Source organism: Mugil cephalus, chromosome 3, assembly GCF_022458985.1.
Source record: "Mugil cephalus isolate CIBA_MC_2020 chromosome 3, CIBA_Mcephalus_1.1, whole genome shotgun sequence".
Taxonomy (NCBI): Eukaryota; Metazoa; Chordata; class Actinopteri; order Mugiliformes; family Mugilidae; genus Mugil; species Mugil cephalus.
Genome location: NC_061772.1, coordinates 11518164 through 11534254, shown reverse-complemented (window position 1 = coordinate 11534254; position 16091 = coordinate 11518164). Strand labels below are relative to the sequence as shown.

At 41.0% G+C, this 16091-nt stretch overlaps 1 protein-coding gene across 4 annotated transcripts in view; it reads left to right on the top strand.

Annotated features, from left to right (window-relative positions):
• The window catches only part of esrrga (estrogen-related receptor gamma a), a 135046-nt gene that overhangs the window by 99637 nt on the left and 19318 nt on the right, over positions 1-16091 (top strand). For 3 of the 4 annotated variants that reach the window (XM_047581304.1, XM_047581301.1, XM_047581303.1), the window contains 2 exons: positions 3957-4067; positions 6480-6662. In XM_047581304.1, coding sequence (XP_047437260.1) covers positions 3957-4067; positions 6480-6662 — 294 coding nt within the window. The remainder of the gene's footprint in view (positions 1-3956; positions 4068-6479; positions 6663-16091) is intronic. The other variant, XM_047581302.1, reaches the window with a different exon arrangement.

Genomic DNA, 16091 nt, shown 5'->3' with positions numbered 1-16091 from the left:
GTTTACGTTACATTTACTTACATTAAGTGCTGCTTCTTGAACCCTAACATATAGGGTTTAAGTTTGAGGTTAATCTAATTCCTGATACTAAACTCGTACATTATGAGAACTTCCTACAGGGCCAGAAGGGAGACATGTCCTCTCAATATGACTGAGTAAATAGATTTATGTCCTCACAGCATGAGTAATACAAGTACCTCAGGCAGACACACACACTACATATAAATCCGTCTGTTGTCTTGCCCAATCTACTCACCTATCGTTTCTTAAACCCACATAGGAAAACCCTTAATGTTATTACAATAACACTGCAGTTTAACACTCATAAATACACACACAGAGAAACAAGATGTGTAAAACAAGATAGGTTTGAGGCTTCAACCTAGTTACATATTGTTAAATGTTCTCTTTCGCTTGTTGTTTTTTCATTTATTTTATATCATTGACCGTCTGAAATCGCTGCATGTCCCGCTTTTCCTTCCAACCTCTTCTCTCCTTTCCTTTCTCCTCCGTCTTTCTCCTGCATGTCAAATGCATTTCACTCGCAATTCTTCAGCTGTTCAAGAACACACACGTACGCTGACATGTGGCGAAGGGGCAGCTGTGTAAAAATCTATGCTGATGTGATCAGTGCAGATCGTACTATTGACAGACAGCAATAATCCCACGATGGCAGTGATTCACCTTCATCACTGTCAGACAAGAGATGTGAAAAACTGTTAGGTTAGACGGTTTTAGTTTGATACCCAGCTTTATTAAATGTCTGGTGTCAAATACAGCTCGCTGTGTGGAGCAAACAAATGCAGAGCAAATGTTTATCCCGGCATTTGATGTGAGTGTATCAGTGAAAGCAGAAGACTGGAGCGTACTGTTAGTTCATGGATCCTTCCTTTTCCCTCTCCTTTCTTATTTTGTTTGCCAGGCCATCCATAACGTACCTCTCCTGCTCATATTTCACAGCCCGCGCTCTCTTCTTTCCTCTGTTCTGGCTTTTCTACTCCTTCTTTTATCATGGTCTTCCATTAACCTGCATAATTAAGGAAACTTTATTACCTTTCTTGTTATTCAATGCCGTAACCGTTTATTCTGCCCTTCCCTTCCTTTTCTGTTTCCTCTTTACCTGGTTTATTTTTTCTTATATTTACTGTACCACTTCCCGTCTCCTCCTTTCATCCCCCACATCGTCTCCTCAGTCCTTTCCTTCTCGCCCCTCTTGCCCATTCTTTATGATTTGAAGGCTCATTTGTTAAGAAGAGGTAGCACACTCTCGCTCTCCCCCTAGGTACCCCCTGTCTCTTTTTTTGTGGGCTTTGGAAATATAATTTTCAATTTTTAATTTGATTCATTTAGATTTGATCATTAATCAGTGCTGAGAGAGAGTTAATTTGGTGGAAAATAGATGAGGTAGTTAGAGAGGGCTCTTTATGAAGTGAGCTCAGCACAGCTCTCGGTTTAAGGTAAGTGGGTAAGAGAAAGAGAAGAAATTGAGAGTCTGTGAGGAAGAGTTTGTGTGCAGTGTAGCAGGAAGTGGTGTGGAAGTGTTATAATCTGCGTCATTATGAGTAATATATGTTGATGCTTTCATACGTAAGTACATCGTTATCACTTTCAATCCAACAATAAGCAGCAGTTTCTTCCAGCCTCTGGTGTTTTACAGCCCGGATTAGAATGAGTTTAGTTTTTACCGTGACAAACAGATCTCAGAATCACTGGCAGACGTTTCACCACAGTGAAGTAAAAAATGTGTTTTCAATATCCTGAAATAAAAGACATCAGAGAACAACACTGTACGATCAGGATGCAATAGAAATTATGGGAATCTTGTGAAAATATCATAATTAGCGCTGCCATGGCATATAAGATACTATGTACAGAAGCTTAAAAATGATTTGAGTCACAGGAATTAAAAACTTAGTTGAATACCACATTAGATGTGATCTCACGTTGTGAACTTTGGTTGACAGTAATGCTACCCACGATCACTATGATTTCTGTGTGCTACCTCTGTTTAGTGTCCAGCTTAATCCAGAGATTTCAACAACATGATCTGGCCACGAATTAAGATGAACCTATGACAAGGAACGTATTAATTGCTTCCCTTTAACCCTCCTAAAATTATCATGGTCAGTGTAGTTTTCTTCTATTTTGATTTAACGCTGCCTCTTTAAATACGTAGCCAGACATGTGGTGCCACTCCACTCCAGGTGGACTTGCAACACAAAGGTTCTTCCAAAATCAAAATTCCTCCAAAATTTCTCATTGAATTTCATCGTCTGCTATTTTTGCTATAATTTTTAAAATTAATATCATTTGTTTCATTTAGATTTTATTTTTTAACTACCTTTCTTCTTTTATCTCCTGTCCTGTACTCTCTCTGCTTTCCCTCTTGCCCCCTCTTTTCTGACCAAGCACTGACCCAGGTAGTGACAGAGCAAGCTGCTTGTCAGGGTTTACCCAAACACAACACAGGCCTGTGGGCTGGAGAAGACGCTATGTGAATGTGTATGTGAGAGAGAAAGCGTGTGAGTGTGTTTCTACCCCCTGGTGTTAAGAGTCTCTTGACCGTTTGCTGACACTGGCCCCCCCACTGTACCTGGACTGTCAGCCCTTCTGTCCACCTATCTCTGTCTAAGCACTCACACAACCACACACACACAGATGTGTGTCATGTTCAGTGGGCAGTTGAACAAATCTCTTTATTAATGTATTTAGAACTACTTCCCTGATATATATATATTTTTTTCTATTTCCTACCAACAGGAGTTTTTCCATTAAATCTCTGAAGTGTGTTGTCTTGGATGTGGTCGCACATTTTCCAGAGGATTTAAGACTCTCACTCTTAATGCACTTTTCTCCATTTTTTCCTTTCACTTTGTAAATTGAAATAAACATTTTTGTCAGAATATGAAGCATCACATCGACATGTTTTGTTCCTCTTTGTCATTTATTTATTTTACACGACAGCAGGTTTGATCTGCAGCTCTTTGAGACTTTCTCATTAGTCATTTCTTGTGTCTTGAGCATTTACAGCTGGATATGAAATTGAGATTTGCAACAAAAAAAAAAAAAAAACTTCCTCCACGTGTCACTGTTAGTATTTTTGATGGAATCTTACACACCAAATGGTTTTCATCAAGAGGTTTTATTTTATACCTTTCAGGTCTTTAACGTTGTGTGCTCAGTGTTAGAATAACCTATATATGAGAATTTTTACAGGTTTACTTCTCATCAGTCTTTTAAACTTTTTTTTATTTTTAACTAGTAATCAATCTTGTATTTTTCTCTTCCCTTATTACTGTACATTAAAGCAACTTGAGACACAACTTGAACCCACTTTTGCAGCTGATTTTCCTCCTCAATTGGTTAATGATCCATCAAAAGTTCATTTGGAAAACCTCTTCTCCTCTCTTCCTCTCCCTCCTCTCACCTCCTCTCCTCTCTTCCTCTGGGGTACATGACACCTCTGTCTATCTTATCCATCTTTAAGTGGTAACCACGGTAACATCCAATCCCCTGAGAGATAGGCCTAATTAAATTAGGACTCCTTTGTGTCAATTAATTAACCAGACAGAGAGGGAGACAGCAATAGAGAGACTGAGATTGGGTAAGAGACAGTAAGTCAGAAAGCCTGAGAGACGACGTGTGAGAGAGAGAAGCTTTTTACTCAGATGGGCTCGCTATAAATTAGTCTCGTAGAATAAAAGAGAGCTGAGCAAACCTCAGAATAACATAATAATGAACGAACAAGCGTGCAACAAGTGTAATTACGTACACAGATCTCATATGTCGTTCCACACTCCTCATCCCTCATCCTCTTAACTCCTGCTCAGTTTTTGTTCGCCAGCAGGTTGGTTTTTCCTGTCTTGTGTAGTCATCAAAGAGTTACCTCTTTTTTTTGTGTGTGTGTCAAGCACGATGTATTGATACATACATCTTCTTTGCGTCACTTCTTACAGGTGTTCGTCTGGACAGGGTGCGTGGTGGGAGACAGAAGTATAAACGCCGGATAGATGCAGACAACAGCCCGTACCTGAACCCACAGCTGGCTCTGCCCCCCAAGAAGCCATGTAAGAACACACACACACAACGCGCGCACACAACCAACAAAGCTGCAAACAGTGTATAAAATAGCAGCCTTTTAACAAGGTTGATCAGTGATTGGTGAGGACAGGAATGTGTACACTCTCATTGTAAACCACAGTCTGTTACAAGCAAATGTGCAGACGCATCTAACGCTGTGTGAAGATGTAACAGTTTAGAAAGTACAATGGACGACGCACAAAGAAAATCTCAAACAAAACAATTATATCCAATAGAATTGAATGTCTATGTGCAGGCAGGAGTTGTTGTTTGGAGATCAGAAGTACAAGGAAGCGCCTTTCTATCAGTTTCCCTCCTAATGGAGACAGTTGGACAATAATTCCTGCAGACGCAGAAACGCTCGCGCACATAAATAGACACAAGGTAGTGAGAAGCCCATCTGTCTGGGACCATGTTTATCTCCCTGTTTCTACTGCCTCCAGTTTGGGATCATAACATTTTATATGTGTAATATTTCACTATAAAGGTATTCATTTAGCGTCGGCTGGATTGGCTGCGTTTTTTAAAGAATAAAATCACAGCCAAGGCCTGATGATTGAAAAATTAACAAGGGAGCGAGCGGGTGAGAGTGACAGAGAGACAGAGATGGAGAGACAGTAAACCTAAATGAGAGGGTTTCTCAGAGGGAGAGAGAGAGAGGGAGAGAGAAGAGGAAGTGAGATAGAGGGAGGGAGACCAGCCAGAACTCTAATCCGGATTAAATCCAATCTGGCAACCACATCAAACTAGAGTTAGCTCTCTAGCTAACCGTCTGCTTGCACGCATAACACATACACTCACACACACATGCAGTGCAGATTGAGCAGTGTTTAGCAGCTTGGTCCCCAAAGCCCATTTTGCTTAAAGCTGAAGCATATTCTGCTCAAGGCCAATATGCTGAATGGCTGCACGGCAGCTTACTGGGACTTTTGCCCTACTAATCATTGAAATGATGGGATAATGTGAATGTGTGTGTGTTTATAACGTGTGTGTTTACATACACAGAGCATTCATGTGCTCCAGCTAAGGGAACATCTTTACTGGCAACTAATAGATCCGTTTTCCTTACATAGTTATAATTGTTTTTAACCGGGATTGTTCTTATCCTCATCAAGCTGCTATATTCTTTAATTTCATTCATCAGTAAACGTTCATCTCTGACCAAAAAACAAACCTACTCTCCAATGTAGAATGTAACGGGTTGATATAGACTTCCTACATCTTTTCCGTTATTTCTGCACACACAGTCAATACACACACACACAAAGTATTTCTGTCCCTCTCGCACAGATACACTCACACAGCCTATCTATCTGTAGTCCAATCCCTAGCCTCAGCGTCCCCATTGATTGTGCGAGAACAGAACAATAGCCCAGGGTTTGGAAATGGGCTTCCATTGATTCTAATTAGGGAAACATTAAATAAGATTTACCCACAGATACTGCTGTGTGACTTAGATTGGTTAGGCTCAAATGACCCTGCAACTGGACGCTGCATGTGTGCGTGTGGACACATGCATACAGTATGCATGTGTCCACACGCACACAAACACACACCACCTTGTGTGTGTATATGTAAGAGAATTGGGGGTGGTGTGTTAGATCAATACGCAACTCATCCCCACAACTCTGTTTCACTCTCCCTTGCTGTTTATCTCTATCTAGCTGTCGCTCTCTGGACTCTTCCTGTCTGTCTTTTACAATCTGTCCATGGCTCAATTTCTACCTGTCTGTCTTCTCCCTTTTTTTCATTGCTAATCTCTCTCTCTCTCTCTCTGTCTGTCTCTATCCCTCACTCCACACTTGCTCTTCTATCCTCCGTTATTATTCCCATGCTTGATTAGTCAGTGGATTAATTTGGAAGCAGGGTATCAGTCTGTTGCTAATGGGCCATAGAGGTCTCATCACCACATGTCACCATTACCAGCTGAGCTGCTTGGCTTTCAGTATTATCGTTCCCTTCTGTATGTATCGGTGAAGCTTCTTAAGGTTGGGATACAAAAGACGACGTTTTGGGAAAGTTGAATCTCGGATAGTCATCACGTTTATGTTGTGGCCTGACAAATAATGACTGGAAATATGGTGTAACAAAACAAAAACTGCAAAGGTTTAATTTAACTGTAAGATTATTTTGTGTCAAATGTCTTTAACCTTATTCCAGCTTCATGTTTGTGAATTATGCTGATTTTATACAATGTGCTATGTCAGGTGCTTTATATGCCACATGAGGAAATATACACGTGTGTAACCAGCCATGTTATCAGGGACTTTGCATATGACCTTTCACATTTTTTATTTTTTTTGCACCGGATTGGTGTGGAACAGCTTGTAGCCCTATATGGCAAAAATTCACCATCTCTCTGTCTCTGTGTTTTTCTCCTTGTCTGGTGGTCATGTCAGTTGCCTTTGGCTGCCTTGCAGATAACAAAATCGTCTCGCACCTGCTGGTGGCCGAGCCAGAGAAGATTTACGCCATGCCTGACCCAACAGTACCAGACAGCGACATCAAGGCCCTGACTACACTGTGTGACCTGGCGGACAGAGAGCTGGTGGTCAACATCGGTTGGGCCAAGCACATCCCAGGTAGGGAAAAAAAAAAAAAAAAACCCTGCTGAACCCTGACTCTCACACTGAACTTAACCCTCACTCCATGTTGAGGCGCGCGCACACATATACAGCACACAGATTTCATTTTCAATGTCACAGTCAAGGCGAACTTCATACCCACGCCTGTATATGTGGTACACACAAGCTGTGTGAGCTGGCAGAGTTTGAGGTCGGAATTGGCTGATCCAGATGCAGTTCAGACACACTTACATAACGTACACACGAGTACACCTGATCTAAGATGTTACCTTTACCCCTCACCCTTGGGCTCAGACAGTGTGACCGTGTGACTCTTCCAATGACAAATCCTCAAAGACATGACATCATCCTACACACACACACACAAAGATACGTATAGTAAATACACTGCATCACTTGGTGTCTACAGTCTTTTTGAGCAGTGACCTGTCAGGGTTGTCAAGTTTAATGTATAATGTAGAGAGGATATGTCCTAAAAAATCTTATCAACATACGTATAAGAAGTAACTTCTCAATAATATTCTTATGATATTATTATAAATAATATAATATTTTTTATGAATTAAACTATAGTAAGTAATCTATCTATCTATCTATCTATCTATCTATCTATCTATCTATCTATCTATCTATCTATCTATATTATATATACATATACATATATATATATTGTACACACACACACACATATACGTCGTCTGTACCACATTTGTGTCCCTGGGTTCATTACTAAAAGAAGAATTTAAATTTAATCTTCTTAAACTAACCCCTTTTCTCAGTTAATCTGATCAAAATTGGATCTAGACAATGAGATCACAAACTTAACATAACGGCAGAGCCATGAGGTGAAGACAAAGTAGAGAAAATAAGGAAGTATTTACCTAAAAAAAAGCGCTTACCTAAAATGTGGAGGAAGCCAAGCAATGAGATATCAGGGAGAAAGACATGAAAACTATAATCTGATTTTGGTTTTAGCGAGGGAGCCTGCTGTGACAGCAGAGAGGAGGGAAGAGCAGTGTCTCAGATTAGCACAGATTAGCCGAAAGATTAGTCCCACTGTCGAATGGAAGTATGGTTATAGAATAGAATAGAATAGAATAGAATAGAATAGAATAGAATAGAATAGAATAGAATAGAATGGTCCACTGTTGCCACTGCTCAAAGAGTGTAGGGTGTTGTACGTGTGCAGGGGGAAGGCACCAGATTAGAGACATAAATACCACTCAGTCATGCTGCATAAATCTATAACAATAAAGTCAGTGGCGTTGGATAACAGGGTCTCCAAATGACATGTATATGACATCAGTAAATCTGAAAATAACTGTGAGAAAGAGAAAAACATGATGGTGATAGAGAGAATATACATTGCTTCTAGTTATTGTATTGATCCATGTGCTGCTATATGGACAATAAGCAGACATATACAGTATATTGATCCATATACTAAGTACAGCTCTATGGAAATTTGATTTTCTCTTTAAAACAAAACACATATCGCCTCAATAGTACACTGTCTTTCCTGTACTTTGATCTAAACTCCCCTTGCCCCTTTCCTTCCCTTCTGTAGTTCCTCCCTTACCCCGGGGTCTCCCTGTCGTCTATAACAAGCACAGACACAGAAAAATAACTCACTCACTCAAAATATACAACATGTATTGATTTGCATCAGGCCTGCATTTCCCTTGGATTACCGCTCTCAGAAGTGAGTGGACGAAGTTAGCCAGGTGTGCGGTGGGCTTGGTGTGTCGGCGCGTTGTGTGTGCATGCGTGCGCCGCTTTCTCTATAAAGGGAGCGAAGCGCAACGATTGCTTGGCGGAGGAGAGAAGATGGCGTGATTAGATGAACGAGGAAGGCAATCCAGTGCTCACAGAGAAAGATAGAACTCTTCATCTTCCAAGAGTGTGTGTGTGTGCGCGCGCGTGTGTGTTATATGAACACCTTATGAAATCCTCACAGTTTACAACACTGAACACTGATCTAATACTCACACCACACACGCACACACATACAGTACATGCCCTCACACAAAGTGATCTACTGTTCACTCAGAGTGGAAAGGATTGTCAGAAAGACATACGCCTCCTCAACATTCTTTATCAGCCTCGAACACACACACACGTGTGGACACACACACACACACACGGACATAGAATAGGGTAGGATAGACCTGTTAACCTTTTTGCAGCCCTCTTGTTTCACATCTTGTTGTGTGTGCGCCCGTGTTTTAGATGTCTACGTGCAGGGTGCACATGTGAGCACACACGTTCACAAGTCTTTGCTCGACATGGTACAGTAATTTTTTTAATCAAATTGATGGAGAGAGACAAAGAGAAAAAAGACAGAGGCAGAGAGAGAGAGAGAGAGAGAGGGAGGTGAAGCCAATTTATGCTTCATGATATGGCTGCGCAGGGCTGCATTCACACACATACACGCACACAAAGGCTGCTAACAGTGGTAACAACGTGTCAAGGCGAGCGCCAGGCAGCTAATTTGAAGTCATTAGATGTCTGCCGTACTGGCAACAATTTGTTACGCTCCCACACGCACAAACACACACACACAAAAACACGTCACATACACACACTGAGTTAAGAGCCGTCTGCGGATAGCGAGGAGCCTAAATTGTAAACTAATTTAAACATCACTCAGCATTAGAGAGGCTGCCTGCAAGACAGGCTCCCGGATAACAAGGCTAGGGTACGCGTGTGTCTGTGTGTGTGCGTGCACGTGTGTCTGTGTGTGTGTGTTTGTGTGTTGCTGGTCATGTTTGACACACAGAGTCGCCCAACCTTACAGATTTTTGACAACGCACACATATCCACAGATATCTCTTTGATTGGTTCTTTTATTCTAAGACTTATGTGTGTGTGTGCGTGCGCGCACGTTCATTTCCATACTGATATGGCCTTATGCAAACATTTGATATGTCATTAGGAGAGGAAAATGAGGTTTCAGACACAGTGTGCTCTTGTTATCCCACAAGGAATCGCACATGTGTACTTCACACATGCACGTGTGCATCAAAGGGAGCGATGAAATGCATGCAAATCCATAAAAACGCTCAAGTAATAGAAACTGATTCAAACTGTGGCCATGGCCTGTACAAGTCACCTCAGACTTACACACATCGCCACAATATGTAGTACACAAGCACTAAACTGTGGGTATGTGGAAATGTTAGAAGTTATTATTCAGAGGGCATGAAAGGCCTTAGCGTCCAATAATATGGATTAGTGAATAGGAGGTCTCGTTTTAATAGCTCTCAAAGAGACAACTCCAGTTGCATATTAGACTCCACGTCACTGTCAAGTGTGTGTGTGTGCGCTTGAAGGAGGAACGAAGTGCAGTCAGGTGAGAAGAGGAGGAGAACTACAGCAAATATTTAAACAGGAGCAAATGAGAGAGTGAGTTGAAAGAAAGAAAGGCCATTCAAAATGAGCCATTTATCTGTCAGTAGAATTAGTCTTTTCATCCTCTTTTCTGTAGTCTTACTCCCTCTCTTTCTGTCTCTCTCTGCCTCTGCCCCCCCTTCTCTTTCTCCCACTATAATAAGTAAATGACTACCGGGCAGTCATACTAGCAGCTCTTATCTAGACTCGTGCACACAAAAGAGAAAGACAGACAGGCGAACACTTGACTTGACGAAAGAGCAAGGAATGAACAAATGAATGAATCGACGAATGAGAGCCAGAACCTATAACACAGTCTATTTTACCAGAACCAGGGGCCACGCCATTAGTGCTTCTTTTTTTCTTTTCTTTTTCTTTTTTTTTTTTTAACAATCCCTCTCCCTTTTTCTTACTTTATTCAAGAAAGAAATTGCTCTTGGGCCAACCCCCCCACTTTCCCATAACTATTCTCCTGCTTCCCTATCTTTTCTTACTTGCTCTTTCTTTTCTTACCGTCGTTCCCCCTGTCTTTCTTTCTTTCTTTCCCCTTTCAATTTCGACACTCAGGATAAGCAGTCTGTGCTCGGGCAGTACCACAGCATGATTGAGCTGTTAAAATGGGGGATGGGAGGTGGAGAGGGGGGCCGCCGTCAGTCCATTCATTTAATCGGTCTTTATGGAGATATGGGAAGTTTGGGTGGTGGTGGGAGAACAGGTGCTGAAGGAAGCCCTTTCACTTCATGTTCTGTTTCTCTCTTTCCGTATTACTCACTACATTATTAGTCTGTTGCTTTATCATTTGTGTGGTTTTTGGGATCAGTGTGGGGGTTGAAGTAGACTATGACGAGGCTGTAAATATAATCCCTTAAATTCCTGCTACCAGGATACGGTAAGTGTGTTTCCACTGTTGTACTTGAACGTCTAATTATTTTCTGTTAGAACCCAACGCAAGCCTCACAATGTAAAATTCAGTCGAAAAAGGTTTAGAAATACCTACCCTAAATAGGTTCATTTTCAAAGTTTAATAACTCTTACCATGAATTAAACTGATGGTTCTAGCTTACAGTGGCTCTGTGCTTAAATCCAGTTTGAATTGAGCTCGAGTTTGATCACAGTGTGACAAAATACTGAAGCTGTTCACCTTTCTATTTGTTCGTAGTTCCTCAAGGCTCAATATTAGGTCCTGTTGTTTTTATTATTTTCATAATCATTCATACAGTAGTGAGACCATCTTTGGTGGACAACAGAAGTTAAATTCTATAAATGAATTTTTAATTTTGACAGCAACTTGTTCTTTCTTGTTTTATTTATTAAGTCTATAATTGTTTTCGAATTAAATATTTCATGATGATTTATCGCCATGAAATATTTCCTTAGTGTGATGATAAAAATACAATAGTGGAAGGAGAATGGCAACATTTAGGTGTGAAACAGTAAAGACAGGGTTGAACAGAGAGAAGAAAAGGATAGGAAATGGGAGCGTGAATGCAAGCAAGGAGGTCACATACATTACCTCAGATTCTCCCAAAGAGCCTTTAACACAATACCATTTTGACCGATGGCTAAATATCCCCCACCTCTTCAGCCTCTCTCTTGACCTCCTACTTTCTCTCTCCCTCCTTCCGCGTGTCCCTCCTTTACTCCCTCTCTCTGACCTGACCTCCCACCCTCTTTCTTCATGGTATCCTTAACCTCTTCATTATTAAGTCAACCCCATCTCTCAGCCCCTCTCCCCTCCCACGCCCCTCTTCCCTCAGCCTCCCAGCCAGCCATCTTTTACTCCCTTGTCTTTGGTTATGCCTGTCTGTGTATGTCTCTACGGGTTCAGTGATCAGAGTAGATTGAATCTGATCTCAGATCTAGTTTTGGAAATTTCAAGATCGACTGCTCCTCGAGTTGGTTCACAGCTCTCAATATGCAAAGTCAACTCAACTTTAGTCTCTGCTGTTGTCGTACTCCGTTTGTTTCTCTGGTGGAAATATTAGAAATTGTTTTCACGTAGAGATGTAGACACACAGTCAGGCAGGTTATTCAAGCTGCCAGTCAGTCTGTTAGTCGGGTAACTACACAACTAGTCAATCAACCAGAACGGCAGCCAGTAGTCAGCAAATATTGATTAATAGAAGTGTCCCGCTCCTTTTAGCAAATCAAATGTTGAGTCTCGGCAGCCAAGGGGAACCTCTACACACAAACACCCCCACGCTTATACACTTGGATACACACATCCTTGACTCTGATAGTGCAGCTCACTAAATTAACTGTGACACATGTTATAACACTTCAGAAGGAGATGCAGAACAGCACTGTGTGTCTTTTTGATGTCGGCACGTAGTTTTGTGTGTGTGTGTAGAAGGAGAAGAATGTAAAATCCCAGACTGGTAATGATGTCACTCTACAGTCATCCTCTTCAGTGAGTGTGGTCATGTCTTCAATCAGCAAAGAGGTTGCTGGTAAATCAAAGGAAGAGCAACTCTCACTCAAACACAAACTATTTTTTCTCCACGATTTTAAAGGCAGTGAACTCCATTACAAGGAACAACATTATTATTGTTGTCCTACTTTCCTCTCTTCTTCAGCAGCACTTCCCCTAGTTCATCTTTTGTGTGTGTGTGTGTCCCTCAAAGCTTTTACCCCCATTAATAAAATGCCATGAAACACACACACACACACACACACACACAGGAGTACACATGGACACACAGACGCTCAAGCAGATTTGCCCCCATTCTGTCAGGTAAGGCTAGTTCACCTTGACAGTCACAGCATGCTGGGTGCCTCTTTAACACACAAACACAATTCCCCAAAAAATACAGTACATTCACATAGACACTCGCATGCAGGTACAACACAGTTCACACACAACTACATTTATGTGACAAATACGTTGTGTTTTGTCAGAAATATACAACACGAATTTCAAGGTATTTAATTTTGAGTCTTGGTTGGCACAACTTCTAATATTTGTATCAATTGCATCACACATATTGTGGTGTCACTGAAATTTGCCTTTAAATGTCTAAATGGATCCATCAAGTCAGAAGCTGATACTGTAGTGAAAACAGATTATGATCCGAGAACAGCACAACATTTAAATTCTACATAGATTTTCCTCCGATGCTGATGCATTTACTGACTCTGGCTTTCCCTATGCTAATGAGGTCAAACTAAATATGACTTGATTAGGATCTGATTTAGATTTAGAATCAGAATTGGTTTTAGCTCATTGCCTTCGTCAATTTTGTGGTGGATGTCTCTCCAGCACGAATCTTCAAGCGTGTGTTTCCAGTCTCTGTTGATTTTCCGTGAGCTCTGTTGGGCGTGTTTGATTTCCATTCCTGCTCGTCCCTGAGCTGGATAACACATTTAGAGGTTGACGTCTTGGTTTCAAGTATGTGTGTTTGCCGATGTGTGAGCGTGTGTTTGTTTCATTGTCCACGTTCATGCAAAAGAGATATCTTATTTTCCATTGCAACGCCATCATGATTTCTTCTTGCAGCCCATACAAACAAACACGCTCCTGTTTGCAGATGAAAACAAATATTGATGAAATCAAATTAGGAAAAGAATATTTGATATTTGAGCTTAATGTTTGGATTAAGTTGGGCTTTCCTTATTGGATTAAGCCGGTGGGTATTGGAAGCATCGTCAGTATGAGAAAACAAAGGAGGGAAGGCATTTTATTTTCCCTCTGCATTGTATTTGTTCCGTTTTCATTTACTTCATCGTCTATATGTTGGTAAATATATTATTATTTAGAAGAGAACCATTTTTTTTTTTTGTGAGTTAGAGGATGTGAAACACTGCAACATGTAAACTAGTAAGATTTTTAATAAAATAAAGTTGCAGTTCACTCTCCAAAGATGCCAGTATTTTAAAATATCATCCACATCCACGTATCTATAACAATGTGCCCCCGATGACACACAAATTTATATTCTGCTTCACAAACACACTGGACACAGGCACTGATATCATCCTCTATCAGTCCACACCGTGGTGAGGAGGACGCACACCTTACACGTTTAAAGTAGAGCAACATGTCACATCATACGGACAGATGCACACATGCACACACAACTTGCTTTATGCTTGGTAACAGCTGTCAGTGTCACTGCATCATGTGTTACGCAATCAGAAACTAAAGCACAAAGAAGTTACTTTACAAAACACAATACGTTACGATGTTACAATGCTCAAATTACAGCTTCTAATTCCAATTAATTATTAATACTACATATCAATATGCACTATGTGTTATTATTACTAATACATATCAATGACTATTCAAATTTATACAGTGGATACATGTGTTTTAGACCAAGTATAAGCAAAAAAAAAATAAAAATGTGCTCAGCAGTCCATTCATGTTTTTCCTTATTGGTTTGATTACATTTGCAAATCAAATTCATTTGTCTGTCAGCCTTTGAGACACAGCCTGCAATCTGAGTACACTGACTAATCTGCATCAGATAATATCTGTCACACACACACACACACACAGACGAGAGAGAGAGAGAGAAGCTGCATAGATGCATGCACACCAGCCCGCATTCACAGACATTTACGCACACTTCTTAAAACGCATACACACGCTTATAAAAAAAAAGTGCACAATTTTATAATATGTGAAATCAGACGAGCAGTAACAAATAAATCAGCACACCATCTGAGCCCATCATCATCGGAGTCATTACTAGCAAACAGTCAGCTTTTACTACTTTCAATTTGCTTTTGTGTGCGTGCGCACGCGCATGTGTGTGTGTGTGTGTGATTGTCTAAGAGAGAGAGAGAGAGAGAGAGAGAGAGAGAGAGAGAGATGATGTGATGTGATATGATATGCTGGCGGGGCATAAAGATAGATGATCATAATTACGCACAGGCCAAACTCCATTTCAAATCATCATCATCATCCTATTCTATCAGTTCTAGCGGACATGTACACACACACACTGACACACACACACACAAAAACAGCAATATAAAGAGTTCGCACACATATATGGATTCACAGAAATCCACACTCACGTATCACACACCTGTGCCAGCCGCAGATCTAGTGGAAGGAGGGACAGACTTGTCATGGCATCACATTATTTTTGTCGGTTCATGCAAAGTTCACAGACAGGCGTGAAATAGTTATTCTCTCCCCGTCTACTTCTTCGCTCTCTGTTTACCTATCTACCTTTTCTCATGGTTTCTGTCTGCATTTATTCATTCTTCTCTTTTCTCATTTTCTTATTTGCTCTGCCCACTGCTGATAATCCCTTCACTACTTCCTCCCCTCTTCTGTCTCTCTCATGCATGCTCTGGCATGTTTCCTCCTCCTTCCCTTTCTCCTTCTCTCCATCTCTTCCATGTATGTTTTTATTTCTGACTTCTCTTTTTTTTTTTTTACCGTCCTCTCCTTTCTCCAAGATGCTTGTTCTACCCTCCCGTTTTCTCTTCCCATATACCGCTCCTCTCCTCCTTTCTCTGTCCTCTATCCTCCATCCATCGTTCTTAAATAACAGACCAGAGGATTCATCCTTTCCATCAGGAAATAAGCAGGTGGGAAAATAGGATTGGAGCGTGCCTGTCACCAGCTGGGGACGACTTATGGCCTGTGCACACAACACACACGCACACACACATATACAAAAGAAAACACCTGCTGACAGGCGACGCTTTGGGACTGCCCCTTTTGCCAACGCGTGACCAAACAGTCCCCGATCATAATATAATATGTGTGCGTTTGTGAAATAATTAATCTAAGGTCTGTTATAGTTTTCCATTAGCTTGTTGTATTTTGTCTGTGATGATGTTGAACTAGTTTCTCTTCTTCATGTTAACTTATGGTGTCCACTCCCATCGGTTTTGCATGTGGTTCCTTTGGTTGTGGTTTGTGTGAAACACTTCATCTTTACACAAGTATGTCACTTCCCACCTGCTATGTGGCGAAGCACCATGGCCTGTGGTGTCAGTGCTTCCCTGTGCAGCAGTAATAATATGTGTGTTTTTGTGTCTATTTAATCTTGATGGGTTGTTTCATCTGCAGGC